Source organism: Aedes albopictus, chromosome 3 (genome assembly GCF_035046485.1).
Source record: "Aedes albopictus strain Foshan chromosome 3, AalbF5, whole genome shotgun sequence".
NCBI lineage: Eukaryota > Metazoa > Arthropoda > Insecta > Diptera > Culicidae > Aedes > Aedes albopictus.
In genome coordinates this window covers 64,114,650-64,132,040 of record NC_085138.1, presented here as the reverse complement: position 1 = coordinate 64,132,040, position 17,391 = coordinate 64,114,650, and the positions used below count along the sequence as shown (strand labels likewise).

The window sequence follows — 17,391 nt, the reverse complement described above, 5'->3', positions numbered from 1 at the left end:
TACAATTTTCAACTATTTTTGCAGTACAAATCAAAAGACAATGGTTTTGACCATCGTTCAATGCAAGGAGGCAATCAAAATACAAATAAACAGCTGAGATATTAACGAAAGAGAGAGAAACCAAAGAGAGCCTCTCTTCTGCAGATTGAACCTTTAGACATGTTTGGCCTGATATGAAGATTCTTTGAAAATTTAAAGAGTACATTCATCTAACGAGATGAACCAGCCTAGGGCTGAAAATCTCAAAACAAAATACAAAAAATAGATCATGAAAAATGTTTTTTTTTTAAATTTCAATTATCATACAAAGTTGAGTTGTTTTAATAATATAGAACGAACTCACCAATAAAAATTCAATAATTTCCGTGTAAAAACATCTTTGTATCCTTGTAGTGGACACTGTTGCGTCGATGGGGTCCAATCTTATTCGCTCACTATGTTAATTTTGTGACAAGAGTGGACTCCCTGCTTTCTCTCTTCGTTTCTTGACATAACGTCCCAACTGGTACAAAGCCTGATTCTTAGTTTTTATTAGCTTTTATTAAGCAACTAAGAGCTTCCTCTGCCAATGGCCATTTTACATATGTATAGTATACCGTGTGGCAGGTACGAGATACTCTATGCCCAAGGGAGTCAAGGAAATTTCCATTATGAAAAGCTCCTGGATCGACCGGGAATCGAACTCGTCACCCTCAGTTCTCTGTGCTTTTGTCCAAGCAATTTAAAACATTCTCCTACCCACAGTAATGTTACCACCACCTACTCGGGTTCCCATCGATGAATGTGTCATATTCCTCGTGGTGGGCAACTATTCCTCCTCCCCCCGGGCATAAATGTGACCGCGCAGCGCAGACAGGGAACAGACAGTTTTCCTGATTTTGCGCACGCTTCTTCGATGGTTTTTAATAGCTTTATTGTCCAGCTATAGACTGAGCTGCCATCGGTATTGGCTAATAAATAACAATCAGTACCTACAGCACCCCCCACCCTAGGTCTGTGGGATGCCTGACTGATGGAGAGCGGTGAAGGGGGATGTCCCTTGCGGTCAAGCCACGCCACACGTTCGTACTTAAAGGGACGACGGCATGCAAAACTGTCACAGCGCCATTGTCGTGACTCCGAGGGCTTCCGTTGACGATGATGATGATGATTTGCTGCTAGGCGAGACGAGTTGATGTCAGTCAATGGATGGTGCTAATTAGTAGGAACGCTTCTGGAATTGATAATGGCTTTATTTTGTTGACTAGAATGAGTCAAGTTCAAGCGTGTGGTGGGCAACTATTTTTTAGAATCGAATGTATTGACATAGATGGATTTCCACATTCTTTGTAAACGATATTACTCAACGTGCATTAGCCAAAACTCATCACGCTAAAGTAGTACACCCCAATGACCCCAATGCACTACTAGGGTTAAGTTGATAGTTGGTTGTATCATAATACTCAAAGAACTAGACTTTGTTTGAAATTCTGCTAGTTTCAACAGCAACTTCTAGGTCAACTCCTGAAAGAAATTATAGAGATACTTGGCAGAATTTTTGCAGAAACTCTTCAATGAGTTCCACTAACAAATCCCTATACAGAAATTTTGATGAACATCTTGAGGAAGTCTGAATTAGCTTATTGAGAAAGTCCTAGAGAATCTATAGATAAAAATCTGAAGGCAACTGTCGTGGAAATCTCAAAGAAAATCAAGTAAAACTTAAAAAAAAAATTAAAAAAAAGATGAACCTTCTGGCGTGCTTTAGAGGACTTGGAACATCCCTCGAAAGGAACTCTATCAGAAATTCCTGGAGAACCTAAAAAGCTCCTGGAGGGATTCCTTGAAAATCTCTGGGAAGAACTTTTTGGAGAAACTCTTGGAGAAGCTTTTGTAGGAACTCCTTGATGGCAATCCGGGAAAACTGCTTCGAGTTAATTACACAAGTTTACAAAATAAAACAAAAGTCGTGAACTTCTGTCAACGACCAAAATTTTTGAAGCACAATTTAGTGCTGATTTCGAAACCGACCTTCAAAAAATGTTGAGTAGAACAGTTTTTGAGTTTTAGCTCAACATCGAATTTTTGCAACTTTTCAAAATATGTAATTTACTAAAATTCAAATATATTGCGTTTTGTTCAACCAATTTTAAATCTTTTTCCATAAATTGAAAGCTGAATACAATACCATTCGATCATCTGAATACAGGTTTTGCGTCATATTGATAAAATTCGATATATTGGCGAGTTTTATGGGCGACCTTCTTAAATTTTAGCAAAATTCTCAAAATTTTTTGAAGAAATATAAATTTTTCAATAAGAAAAAACCAACTTAAAATTTCTTTCTCGACGTTTATTTGACGTATCATATGTAGGTGAGTTACAGTAAAAATTTCAGCTCAATCGGAGCATTCATTACGGAGAATGAGATGTTTGAAGTGAGCGACTTTGCTTAAAAATAGAACAAAAATCGACTTCAAATCATCAACCATGTATGGAAAGTCGGAAAAATTTCTGCTCCACTGTAATTTTTTTCTCTCGCGTTTTCGAACTCAGGGCATGATTCTACACCAAAAATGATCATCAGCTTAACGAGTTCAAAAATGCTGTAAACTAGTGTTATTAATTAATGATGCAATTTCAGATATTACGTTCATAAATAACTTCAACGTTAATTTTCACAAAATCTGAAGTTTATGAGTTTTTTTTTAAATCCTTTAGTTTAAAATTTTACACGTTCGATGCATTTACCTGCCCCCGATTGTTGAAGTATGCTTCAACTGTTTATTTATATTTCCAGTCAAAACAACAACATTCAAAATGGGGCTTCCTGGGATTTGTCGTGCAGAAATTCAGTCCAGAATTTCGATTCGTACATTTAAAAGTAAGTGAATATATCAAACAATTAGCTGCCTTTCTAATCACAATTATTCATTTTTTTTACCTCCACAGCGGAAGGACCGAAACCAGCAACGATAGTACTAATGACAATGGCCGATTTTTCGATATGAACGGAGAAGCAGATGGCATCAACGATCTGGATTTTGTGGACATTGAATTCCTAGACCAAAAATCGCAAGTTCTGAAAATATGACCCGCTCAAGCCATGAAAGTGAAGCAACTCGGAATACCCAAGATGGCGATGTCATTGGAACAAGCTCCAGAAGAGACCACTGAGGACAGATCCACGCACAGACAACGGATGAGCATCACAGTCAACTTATCGATCAACGAGATTAAAAGCGCTGAGTTCCACTTTATCGGGGTAATGTTCGTACAGTGTTTCAAGACGCAGCATCTGGCAGATCCTGTTCATGCGATAAATATATTCGGCACTTCCGTGTCGTTGGGCGAACGCTGTACATTAAATCACGGAGAAGTTGTTATTGACATGATCGAGTCCGAGAAGCTAAAACAAGGTCTTCCAAAGATTCTTCTGATATCACTGATCTAAGCAAATTCGTTCTATTGAAGCACGGAAAGACGAAAAAGATGTACACAGTAAACGAGCAAAGGACAAATTGACCAGCTGGCGGGAAAAGGAAATACAGGTACATAGTTACAAGTATTCTACGTCGGCTACATCGCACTTTGTGGGAAGCCGTCAACAAACAATAATTGGCAAAAACGGCAATTGCTACATCCAAGAAAGGAGGATATGATGCACCGTCGTCGGAGGAACTTTTCGATTGTATGAATCAACTTAAGGTATCGCTTAACAAGACCAAAAGCGATCTCGACGGGGTTAAAGAAAGGACAGTAAGCTGACAGAAACATTGGAATGAATCCCAAGGATCTTAAATACAAAATTATATGCTTATCGCAGGCAATCCATGCTCCATCTATAATCCATACCGTATCGACCAGAGTAGTTTTCCAGAGATCCATTCAAGCATGTCATTTTTAGACAACATTCGTGAAACTTCTTGTGTCTTGAAAAGGTTCCCTCCATTTCAAATGATACGACTATTCCCGTTTGGCCTACAATATACCGGGTCTTCTGAAGTCGTCACGATAAATTAAGCTTTTACCCACCATCCCATAGCCACGATCACGTAACATTGGTCGTGTCCATGAAGAAAATAAACGTACAATTTAACAGATTATCTCCGTATATCACTTAAAGCAAAAACTAGGAGTGGGTAATGTCTGAGACATAACCGCAATGTTGACGTAGGACAAAGGCTGGAACGACTTTTATATTCTCATAATACAATGTTTGTTGTTATGATAATACAAATGGGTGGACTGATGTGTTGAGTAAAGGTGTTGTGTGATCGATCGCTTTCGCTGAACGCATTCATAACCCAACAATCATTTTTGCTGTATAAGAGTAAAACAAATCACTCTTAAGCTAACTTAAGCTCAAGAAGCTGTTATTCAGCTTGTTCGGTTACTTGGGAAGATTTTGACTAGTTCAAGAGTTATTTCGTTTTGAAGAGAAATGATCAATTTACTCTTCTACGAGAGAATTTTCATCGAGCGGATAAAATTATTAGATAATTGAACGGCGTTAGATAGATCCTTTTAATTGAATATTAACGTGAAACTCTTTTAATAATACGTTGTTTTCATCTGGGAAGAACATATTAGTGGCCGACTTCACTATTGCTGAACTACCAAGCTTTCAGTCTGTCGCTTTTAATTGTCTGAATCATAACTCTTGAGAAATCATTTTCGCTGATCCTAAAAAAAACCGTTTATAAAACGGAAGATTTTTGCAATTATTGCATGAATTCATCACGCAATGCGAGTTGATTTTACTCATACTGAATGCGGCCGTTTGCTGTCGTGGATGAGATTTCTGGTGCTGCCACCACGATAGCCGAGAGTCATCGCTGAGTTTGTGTGCAGCTGCCTAGCTGGGAGGTGACATCTCCCTTCTCCTTGACTGATCCAAGGAAAATGACGAAAGTTAACAGAGGAAACAGCTGTTATGCCCCTAGATGAAGCTCCTCCCATTCGGCGGGCTTTCCAGCTTATTCCGTTTGCATGACCCGCCCACATTGTGTCAGACGCTTTAAACGACTAATCAACCGTTCTTTGAGACAATTTCTAATCGAACGGATGAACTAACCGAAGTATTGAAAAGTTAAGATCATTTTAATTCGATAAATATTAGAACGAAACAATGTTTCAGGCACAATTTGTCCGAATAAGATACTAGAACAATTAGAACAATTAGAGGCCGGCTATACTGTTGCTAAGTTTTCAGTCTGTCGCTTTTAATTATCCGATTCATAATTCTGGAGGAATCATTTTCGATGGTCCTGAAAAGGACCTTTTAAATAATAGAATATTTCGGCAAGACAATTGAAAATTATCCGCACTGAATGCTGGAAGCCGTCGAAAACTGCCATCGCTTACTGCCGTGGATGAGATTCCTGGTTCTATCAGCAAAATAGCCGAGAGTCGTCGCAGGATTGGTGCGCAGCTGCGGAGGTGACATTCACTCCCTTTGACTGATCCAACGAAAATGACGGAAGAAAACAGAGGTCACTGCTTTTATTCCCCTTGATTAGCAGATTAGGCTCCTCCCATTTGGCTGGCTTTCCAGGTTATTTCGTTTGCATGACCCGCCCCGAATGCTCCAGACGCATCAAGTAACTAATCAACCGAGAAATGAACAAATTTTCATTGAACGGATAGAGTAACCAAAATATTGGATAATTTCGATCAGTTTAATTCGAAAAATGTTCAAACTAATTTTAATTAAACAATGTTTCACGCAAAATAGTCCGGATAGAATAATGCGCTGTTAAATTCCGGGTGGAATCATTAGGCCATTAGTGACCGGCTTCATCATTATTGCTGGGCCACCAAGTATTCAATCTTTCACTTTTCAGTTGCACTACACTTTTCTCGTTCGATGGAATGAAATTAGCTGATTCACAAACTCTTAAGGAATAATTAACGGTGGTCCTGAACATGACCACCTGAACATTTGACGAGTTTAGGAACGAAATGGCATGAATTTCCCATGCCACGCAATGCGTGTTGGTTTCTCCGTGCTGAATGATAAACGCCACCGAAAACTGGACCGCCGCTTGCTGCCGTGGATTAGAATAATGACCAGTTTCACTATTGCTGGCAACGATGCTCTGTCTTTTGCTTTTTGGTTGCACTACATCTCGATTGATGTTGGAAATTATCCAATTAACTCTTGAAGAATCATTTTCGATGGTCCTGAAAAGGACCGGTTTGAATAATGGACGATTTTAATTCATTCACCATGCCACGCAATGCGTGTTGGTTTTCTCTGCGGAGTGCGGAGAATGCTGGACGCCGTCGAAAATTGGCCCACCGCGCCGCTGCCATGGATGCGATTCCAAGTGCTATCATCAGCACGATAGCCGAGAGTAGTCGCTGGGTTGTTGTGCTGCTGCCTTGCTGGAGGTGACATCCACCTCCAATCTCCTTGACTGATCCAACGAAAATGACGAAAGAAAACAGAGAACAATGCTTTTATACCCCTAGATTAGCAGATGAAGCACCTCCCATTTGGCTGGCTTTGCAGTTTATTCCGTTTGCATGCTACAGACGCTTCAAACGATTAATCAACCAAGAAATGAGAAAATTTTCATTGAACGGCTGAAGTAACCAAAATATTGGTTGGTTGAACCACACTTTTCTCGTTCGATGGAATGAAATTATCTGATTCACAACTCTTGAGGAATAATTTTTGGTGTTTCTGTAAAATACAGTTTGATTAATTGACGATTTTAGGGAAGAAGTGGCATGAATTCACCATGCCACGCAAGGTGGTTGATTTTCTCAGTGCTGAATGATGGACGCCACCTGAAACTGCCCCGCCGCTTGCTGCCGTGGATGAGATTAATCACCGGTTTCACTCTTGTTGGCAACGAAGTACACCTTTCTCGATCGAGGGTGGAAATTTCTTCAATTAACTCTTGACCAGGGTCGTGCAATTTCGAAAGGAAAACATGACGTACGACAGACGTAGCAAATCGTTTCCCATACGAACGGACTGCTGTGATGCTTCATCTCTCACCCAGCAATACACTCGTTCGCTGCTGCAACAGAAACAAGTGTGTATGAAACATGGAATGATACACTTGGATTTTCGTTTCATTTATGAGTCATTGAAATACTTCAACATGCTAAAAACACTATTTAAACCGCATTTTTCAATAGTGGTGCACGCCAACAGAATGATAATTATGTTTTATGAAAGAGGATAACAAATTCGACCACTTAAATCCAATTAATCGGCGCCTGTAACCATTGAGAGACTAGCGCGCACCAGTGAGACACTAATGCTCTGACGGGTGAAGCACAAGCAATGCGGCCGGGTGGGAGACTACCGAGTGCTACGATGAGCGGAAAAGTTTTTAAAACGAACCGAGTGATTAGAAAAATGTATGAAACGGTTGAAGTGACTCATTCAAATGCTGCATGAAAGTGTGTCATTGAAACGAAATTGTACGCCCCTGAATCACTTTCGATGGTCCTGAAAAGGACCGTTTGAATAATGGACGAATTTGATGAATTCATCATGCCACGTAATGCGTGTTGGATTTCTCCGCGCTCAATACTAGGCGCCGCCGAAAACTCGCCCGCCGCTTGCTGCCGTGGATTAGATTCCTAGTGCTTTCAACCGAGAGTCATCGCAGTCGATGTGCGGCTGCTTGCTGGAGATGACATCCTATCTCCTTGGCCGATCCAACGTAAATGAAGACAGAAAACAGAGGACACAGCTTTTATACCCCTAGATTAGCATATGAAGCTCCTCCCATTCGGCTGGCTTTTCAGTTAATTTCGTTTGCATGACCCGCCCCTCATGCTCCAGACGCATCAAACGATTACTCAACCGAGAAATGAGAAAATTTCCATTGAACGGATAATGTAACCAAAATATTAGATGATTTAGATCATTTTAATTTGGAAAATGTTAGAATTGAAACATTTTTCACGCAAAATGGTCCGGATATGATAATGCGTTGCCAAAGTCCGGGTGGAACAATTAGGCGTCATAATTGTTGCTGACTGAGTCACCAAGCATTCAATAATTCACTTTTCGGTTATACTACACTTTTCCCGTTCGTTGGAATGAAATTATCCGATTCACAGCTCTCGAAAAATCATTTTCGATGGTCCTTAAAAGGACCGTTTGGATAATGAATAATTCTAGGAAGAAAATTAAATGAATTCACTATGCTACTATGCGTGTTTGTTTTCTCCGCACTAAATGCTGAACGCCGTCGAAAACTGGCCCCCCGCTTGCTGCCGTGGATGCGATTAATGACCGGCTTCACTCTTGGTGAGAAACGATGCTCTGTCCTTGCTTTGCACTACACCTTTCTCGATCGAGGGTGGAAATTTATCCAATTAACTCTTGGGAAATCATTTTCGATGGTCCTGAAAAGGACCGTTTGAATAATGGACGATTTTGATGAATTTACAATGCCACGCAATTCGTGTTGGTTTTCTACGTGCTCAACGCTAGACGCCATCGAAAACTGGCCCGCCGCTTGCTGCCGTGAATGAGATTCCCGGTGCTATCAGTACGATAGCCGAGTGTCGTCGCTGAGTCGATGTGCCGCTGCTCAGCTCGAGGTGTCACCTCGACGGTGATCGAAATGGAACTGACGAAACAGCTCTCGCATGATCGCATTCCTTCCTGCATCGTAGGTAGTTGCCCCCACGATGCGCACCAATCAGAGAGCGTTGGTAGACTGAACGAGAAAATTAGTCCGCTACCCATATTTATAGATTTCAGCGATTTCAATGTCTAACTTTAAAACAACTTTTCAACTATTTATCAATGATTTTTAGGTTCACCGAATATTACAAATTGAACGTGGGAGTTTCATCTCTCGGATAACGGGATTTGTTTATCATTTCATTCAGTGGGAAAGATACTGTGAGCGTTTAAAATCTTTCACTCAAACGTAACGCTCTTGGTTTCATAAATTTTGAAATGACACCGGGTATAGAAAACAGAGACGTAGTCCTACGTCAAAAAGTTCATGAGAAATGATCAAATCGGCTTCATGTGTGGCCGGTTGACAAAAGATTAAACTTTTTGTCCAAAGGAATAGATTTTCCTATATGGTAAGAACATAAGCTCAGCAGCTAACATAACTTAGGTAAACCGTGAAGATTATAAAATGAAGCTACAAAATGGTGAGTCGACAACCTGCAGCATCACTTGGAGTCTGAAACCCAAGTATATCAAATGGATTTACACAACTGTTATTCGACCTATGGATGTCTTGTGTGGTGGCAGAAGGGCGAAGTGAGAACGATCCAATCAAAGTTAGGCCATCTCCAAAGGGTGTGCTTAATGGCGATGTCTGGATCGTTCTCTTCAACTCCCACGACAGCGCTCAAAGTTCTCTTTGACGTTGCCCCACTACACATTCATCCCAAACAAGAAGCTCTTTCTTGCACTTGCCGGCTACGGGTACTCCAAGTGATCTTACAATTGCTTGTAATTTCCCATATAGGACATTTTCCACGAAATTTCCTTCCCGGGAAGAGTGAACATCCGGATATCTGGGGAGAAGTATTCCAGACGGCATCGTATGTTACACTGATGGTTCCCTTCTCGAAGGTCGAGCAGGTGCTGGTGTATATTTACGTAAGCTAAGGCTGTATCAGTCTTACTCACTTGGTAGACACTACACCGTTTTTAGGCTGAAATCTTTGCTCTTATGTGCGGAGTGCAATCGACACTTCAGCAGCACGTAATCAGCAAAGTAATATGATCTGTTCAGATAGCCAGGCTGCTATTAAAGCACTTGCTTCGACCAACTCTAAGTCGTAGATAGATATCGCTTGTCGAGCTCAAATCGAGGAGCTGAATTCAGCAAATGCTGTTCACCTTGTACGGGTACCTGGCCATTCTTCCATCGCTCGAAATGAATTGGCTGATGATTTAGCTCGCACAGGAACATCACACTACTTCATTGGCCCTGAGCCAGCTATTCCGATATCGAAGTGGTGGGTAAAGCTTCACAGCTGGACTGCCACTCAACACAGACAATACTGGAATAGTTTGGGGTCATGTCGTTAAACCAAATTGTATTGTACTGAGCGATCTTCAAGGGTGGTGAAGTATCTTACAAATCTGTCAAAGCAGAATTGCAGCATTCTTGTCAAAGCATTGACTGACCACTGCACATTGGTCGGGCTCCATACAAAGGGGCGGCCAAAACTCTCAAAAAACGAAATTGATATTTTTAAACTGTATTTCACCTCATAATAAAGATAATGTATTGTAGTTTTATGATTCTTAATTAAAAGCATACCAGCTTTTGTATTTCAATGACATTTTCGCTGCCAAAGTGGCCTAAGTCATAAAATTGAAAAATGAATTATTCGAAAAAAGTAAAATAATAATATTTTGAGTATGGAATACATGTTTTATGTTATCCAGCATATGAAAGCTTGTTATTGGACTGTTTGAATGCACGCATGGTGCAAAACTAATATGTCACAAAACTTTTCAAATTTTCATATATTGTACCTTAGAAATTTTGGTAGTTTTTAAGTTAAAAAACGGTTCGTGTCGTCACGTGTCGCCGCAATTTCGAATAGTACATCTTAAACATCATGCTTAGGGCTGCATAAAAACGTTGAAATATTTTGCAGAAATTTGCAGTTTTTCAAATTAGAGCTATTTAAAAAAGTCATGTTTTTTCATATATTTTACGTTATTTTTCCATTTTTAACTGAAATAATATTTATTTTCCCACATTTTTCAAACGTTTTGAACAAACTTAATTGGTTTTGATCGAATGATGATCATTTAATTAAATTCAAATTGATTTTTTAACAAAAAACGCAAAAAATGTGGGGTTTACTGATTTTTACCGTTTTTTGAAATTATTGAAGTTACGTAATTTTTGAATACCCCTTTTTAAACACTAAAAATACTATATAACATATCTAGACAACCTATAACTTCGATTAAACACATACAAAGAGTTTTGGCCGAACTTTATCTTTTTCCGACCATTGTGCACTGTCGGCTCAGCTATCACATGGCGAATATTCAGCAAGCTGATTCATTTGTATGTGATAACTGTGAATCCGATTATGGAACTTCGTATCATTTGATATGTAACTGCCCAGTTTTTGCGCAACTGAGTTTCCGAGTATTCGGTAAATAGTTATGAGGTAAAACTAACTTCAGAAACCTGAATTTTCAGGATATACTGTTATTCTTAACCCGCTGTGGTAAAGAGCTACAGGCTCTCTTTCGCTTTATGCGTTATTACAGTGCACTTTGAGTGCCAGAGGGTCGTGGACGAGAAAAATGTTGACAGAAGCCGAATACTGGTATCGAGGAGCCGGCAAAGCAGGGAGCGATAGGGTTTCGAACTACTTGGGCACCTGCGTTAAGTTCCGGCACCTCACAGCAAAACAAATCAAAATATCTCTTACCGCATATTTCCAAACGCATTTCCGTGGGTAATCATCTCCCGCAACATTTCCACAACGGGATCCACAGTCAATAAGCTACACGTTCAATCTGAAGCCGCACAAGGACAATGTGATTGCTGAGACGCAAGAGACTATGGAACAGAGATATAAGCGGAGCTTTTACGAAATTGTCAATGGCATGTGGATAAAAGCAGCGCCTTCTCCCATCATGTGCAACGACCGTGATGGAAATTTTCTGACAGAAAAAACAATAATGGCTGACAAGTAGAGAAAATTCGAATCACGATGACAAACGGGCTGTAAAACCTCAAACGCTAGACGAGGTCAGGACAGCCAAATGAGGATTGAAGAACAACAAGGCTGCTGGTAAGGACGACCTCTTAGCTGAGCTTCTCAAGCGCAGTAGTGAACATCTGTATTGGTTGGAAAGTATCATTTACCAACTATAAAATAAAGGGCAAAGACTTGGGTGTGAGAGCTACAGAGAAATAACACTTTCTGTTTAACAAGCTGAGACCGATTGCGGAATCCTTCGTCAGCGAATATCAGTACAAATTGTAGACCCATCTTCTGTTTATTGATTTCAAGGCAGCGTACGATTCAGTGAAGAGAACCGAGTTGGCATGAGATTATGATCGAACGTGGTTTTCGGGTGAAGTTGATTAGAATGATTCGTGCGACGCTTGACAATAGAAATACACTAGAACTCCAATGGCGCTGTAGTCACTTTTCTCATTTAATTATTTTGATAACGTTAATTGCAATAATTTACTATTCTTTAGTGACCATCTTGTAGAGGACCTTTTGTTTTGGTAAACAAATTTAACTTTACACTTCTAGTACCGCTGCTGACGCTGAAAGGGCGTGGCAAACTAGATGTTAGTCACACGTACAGTCGCGACATTGGACTTCTGTGGCTAGTTATTCTACTCGCTTGACGGATTAAAATCAAGTGTACTAGTCCAATACTAGTCACGGTATACAATATTTAGAAGGTGATACCTTCCGGAAATCTGACAGTTTTTTGATGACGTAATTCAAATCGTTCATATGCGTTTCCACAATGATCTAGTACTCCTCACCAATTTAATCAACGTAAAACGATAAGTACGACGTCACATGTTTACAACCAAAAATGATGTTTACATCCGTTACTAGCCTGCCTTGTGATATTTATGCCGTGGTACTAGTTGCTCGCAAGTGGGCACGTTGCACGTTGCTCGTATGCAGAGAACCAGAAAGGACTTAGGGTCCGTCGGCTTCATGGATTGCCGCACACACGTTGGCTTTTTGCAGTTGAGGAGTACCTAAGGACTCTAAATGTTCAGGCCGACTGGAACCGATTGGCTCAGGATCAAGGCGAATGCTTTATTCAGCGTAGACTCACCGCTATGAGTTCTAGTCCGTCGAAGTATTGATTATATAGTAGAGCAGCCCCATATCCCACCCAAAAAACATCCAAACTATACTTACACATGTCCCAGTTCGTGTGCGATCGTGAACGCCGCCGACAGCCCGTTGTCCTGCACGATCGCACACGAGGACCGCTTGCACATGGTTCCCAGCTCGGCCAGCCCCAGCGTGTCGCACTTCATCTGGTGCCGGCAGATTTGCTCCCGCGTCAGCAGGAAGGCCGTGTCGTGGTGGAAGTTCGATGCCTGCTTGATCCGGCAGAACGCTTGCAGCATTTCCGATGCCGATACGCCTGTGGAAAGTGGAAACAATGGAATATTGAATTAGAAAAAAAAAACAGGAGACGCAAACAATGACTCTGAGTCAGACGGTTCGATCTAATTTTCATAATTTATGGTGCATCAACGAGACCAGCACCCGGCCGGCGGAGCCATTATCAAACGAGTTCTCAAACCGAAACGATACATCGAATCAGTTTGCTGTACGCATATTTTATGATTTATAAGCGTTGTCGTCCGTCGTCATCGCTGTTCGAGTCGAACTCGAACCCCCGTTCGAGCGCACGTTGTCGTCGAGCAAGTTCTATTAATCCACGCTTGTCGCGAGCATTTCCACAAAGCAATAAATTTACGCAGCGGAGCAGTTTGCTAGCTGGCCGGTTGGTCCGTTGTCTGTGGTAAAAACGGTCGCGTTGTAGTTGTGGTCATTGTTTTTCTTCGGGGAACTGGCCGCCGCCATCCGATGACGGCCGATCAGCCGTGCCGTGGCCGGGTGGACGGACATTAGGTTTTTAAATTTCCCCTTGTTGAACGAAGTTACTCATGACAGGCATGGGCGAATCCAGAGTTTCTATTTGATAAGGGTTTCAATCGTGCTTCGTGGATGATGAGGACTAAGGGCCAAGGAACCAAGGGTTTTCTTCTGCATTTTTTTTAAAGATCCCTACTGGAGTTTGTGCAGGGATTTTCCTAGAAATCCCATCATGAATCACGGAATTTCGTTCACCCCGGAATTCTCCAAGGGATTTATTGATTCCCCCCCCCTTAAAATCAAGCATCCGTCATCATTTTTCGGAAATAGAAAAGCAATTTTTTCGTTGTAAAATAAAACAATGACCACGAAAATGTATTCACTGTATTCTATTCCTCATGTGGAATATGTACAGTGAGTCCATTCTCGTTGCAAAAAATAATTGATTTGAACGAAAAAACTGCTTTCAAATGTTTGATGATGACGATGATTTCAATGACGAATGGTTCAAGGTTAAATTCTACACGGAAATCTTCCGGTCATTATTTGCGGAATTCTTCCGGGGATTCCTCCCGGGACGTTCCCAGGAATTTTTCCACAGTTTTCCCAGGGATTCCTCCTGGAATTATGGCAGAGATTCTAACCAGAATTCTTTCCGGAATTTTATCAGGAATTCCTTCCAAAGTTTTCAATGGATTTCTATCAGTATTCTTTCAGAGATTCCTTCTAGAACTTCTAAAGAGATTCCTGTTGATAATCGAAATAATCAAGTCCCCGCACGCTACCCTAGTTACCTGGTCAACAAGTGAAAAATTTTGTTCATTCTCTGTTTAACCTCCGTTCTATGACGATCTTAATATAAGTTATTCTTAGCTCAAAGCAATGCATAAGTTTAATTGAAATACACTAGAACTCCAATGGCCCTGTAGGCACCCGAAGTAACCAAAAGTTCAGATAAGAGGGGTACTTTATAAGCTAAGCAGCTTGTTAGAGGTCGTTCTTTAGAAGGCTTCATTTTAAAGTAATTTCGGAACATTAAAGTTCACATAAGGAAGTCGGATAGCCTTCTAAGGAGCTTCTGACGGAATTTCCTCAAAATGAATGTGAAAACAAAATTGTACTTTTCAGATTCATCACAACTTGTTGTTGCTTGTATTATTGAGAATACATGCTCAATTTTATTTTTCCACATATTCATTTACTTATGCACATGACACTCCTATGTAGATTTGAACCGGGACCTCCTGCGTGATAAGCTGCAGTCATACCGCTGCGCTGCTACAGATACGTAATATGGAAAAGTTCATTTCGCTAGATGCAAACCTAGATGTCGACAGAGGATTGCTTCAAGCCAGATTTCATCCGCTTTGCACTTCATCGCAATTGTGGTGTCGGGGTTGAGTGTAGGGCTCTAACGCAGCGGCTGCCGGTTCAAATCTGGTGGGCGTCATTTTTTGTTCATTTGAATTTCATATTCATTGATTTGATGAATTTAATTTAATTGTCTATGAAAATTTGCTTATAATGATGTTTTTGCTAAAATTACATAAATAAATTCTAGCAACATCAAGCTACTGAAATGAACTTCAAGGAAATAGAAAGTTCCATCAAAGTTCCGAGTAGCATATTAAGCAGCTTTCAAGTTCCACAAAGTTCAGATAAAGTTCCGAACGGAACTTTCTAGCTGCTTAAGAGGCTAACAATGAGCCTTGCTGGATCTTATGTGCGAAGTTCCAGCTAGGCTCATTGTTAGCCTCTTAAGCAGCTAGAAAGTTCCGTGCGGAACTTTACCTGGCTTTTGTGGACTTGATTGTGCATTTTGTCATGGAAAGCTGAACTTTTGCTTATTTAGGACTTTTCCTATTTATTTATGTTAATAACTTTAATTGCAATATTTTTTATTTGTCAGTGTCCCATCTTGTAGAGGATCTTTTGTTTTAGTAAACACAATTTATTTGGCACTTCAAGTACCACCAAGGACGCTGTAAGGGCGTGGCGAACTAGATGTTAGTCACACGAACAGTGGCTAGTTATTCTAATATTAGTTTCTACCTTAAAGAGGTTATGGGCGACTCACGTAGAGAACTGGCATGGAATCTTGCATCTCTGGATTCGAGAACTGGAAGTTGAGTGTCGAGAAACTGCTCAAGTCGGCCGGATTGCTGGAAGCGGGCAAGAAGGATGTGCCAAACGTTGCAGCCGAATTAGCGAAGTGTCAAGAGATTGACGGATAGGCAGTGAACCTGATAATTTCCCTCACAGATGACGATTTGTTGGTTTTGATCCGGGAGAATGAAACGGCCAAGGACATCTGGGCGACGTTGAAGGATGTAAACGCCAAGAAGTCGGTTTTGTCGCAAACGCTTATACGTAAGCAACTCGTAAAGCTCAAGATGGCGGAAGATTCGTCCATCAGGGACCATCTGAAGATGTTCGATGGGCTCATACCCTCATACGCAAACTCAAGTTGGCGGTTACGAAACTTGAAGAAGGCGATTTCGGTTTCGGAGCTGTTCGTTACTCTTCCGGAATCCTACAATCCATTGGTGACAGCTTTGGAAAACCTGTACGAAGATAAACTGACTCTGGATGCCGTAAGAAAAATGCTGTTGGCAGAAGATAAGAAGAAGAAGAGTGACCGCATGACCGATGTTCACATGTTTGTTGGGAACATTCAGAAGCCGTGGAATGAACAACGAAACGAGAAGTTCCAAGGGAAATGTCATCTGTATCATCGAAGGGGCACAAGGCCAAGGACTGCTGGTACGATACAGAAGAAAATGAAGAATAAGCGAATACAGCAATCGGAAAAAGGTGGTTTATTCGTGAGCGGTGAGTTCAAGGTGAGTTGTAGCTGGACAAAAATTACCTTCAAGCTGGACTCCGGTGCCAGGAATCTCTAGTGATTCAGATGAAGTATTTCGTTCGCTTGAATAAACTGAAGCGTCCAATAAACATTGTTGTGGTGAAGTACGACGAATCTATTACCAAGTGGCACAAAGGACAAATTGTGGGAACAAGCCAAGGAGTTCAGTGCTTCATAGACGATACGTTCTGTATGTGTCACATGCAAGAGCGAATCTACGAGCTGGATATCTACCAGAAACAGGTGGCTGCAAATTTCCGCAATCGTGCACGAGGCGTTGAAGGACCTTCGAAAAAGATGAATCAACCTGCTACCGGAAGACTTGAGCAAGGGGGGGAAAAGCCAGATGAGAACGATGGCCAAGAAAGCTTTCGGGCCAAAGCATCGGGAACTGACGAAGCGTAAGGGATCGATTTATTAAGAGGGTGTTGCAAGATCGATGTATTCAAGTATCCCGTTCGCTTGCAAGTTGTTGATGAGTGTCAACAAGTGGAAAAAATGTTCATTTTCTGCTCAATGTCCGTCCTGTGACTGATTCGTCCTGTGACTGATACTGATTCGTTTTATATGTATATGTAAACATGAAAAACAAAATGTAATAACATGGAACGGGCTCACCAGTTTATTTGAATAAAAGGGATGGACATCAAACTGGGTTCAACCTTATCTCCTAGCTTCACCAGTGTATCGCTGGCATCACCATCCCAACTGACTAACCAATTTCTTTCAACAAAACCTAGCGCCGTCGGTCCGTCAGTCTACGGTGTTAAGTGTCAACAGATTTGAAATATAGAAAACATGTCACCCCAGCTGCGTGAACATTCCGATGAGGTTTTCATAGTAAATACGTACCCACCGAGACTAGCGACTAGACTAGTGACGTATGTTGTAGTTCGAGAAAATGCATAATAATTTTCTGCCAAGATCAAAGCCAGTACTACGAGTAGTGGAGTCGCGTCGAGTGGAGTCGA

General features: G+C 41.0%; 1 protein-coding gene across 6 annotated transcripts in view; it reads right to left on the bottom strand.

Moving 5' to 3' along the window:
- The window catches only part of LOC109622416 (A disintegrin and metalloproteinase with thrombospondin motifs 9), a 692,060-nt gene that overhangs the window by 39,248 nt on the left and 635,421 nt on the right, over positions 1-17,391 (bottom strand). For all 6 annotated transcript variants that reach the window (XM_029871581.2, XM_029871589.2, XM_029871593.2 and 3 more), the window contains exon 9: positions 12,865-13,096. In XM_029871581.2, coding sequence (XP_029727441.2) covers positions 12,865-13,096 — 232 coding nt within the window. The remainder of the gene's footprint in view (positions 1-12,864; positions 13,097-17,391) is intronic.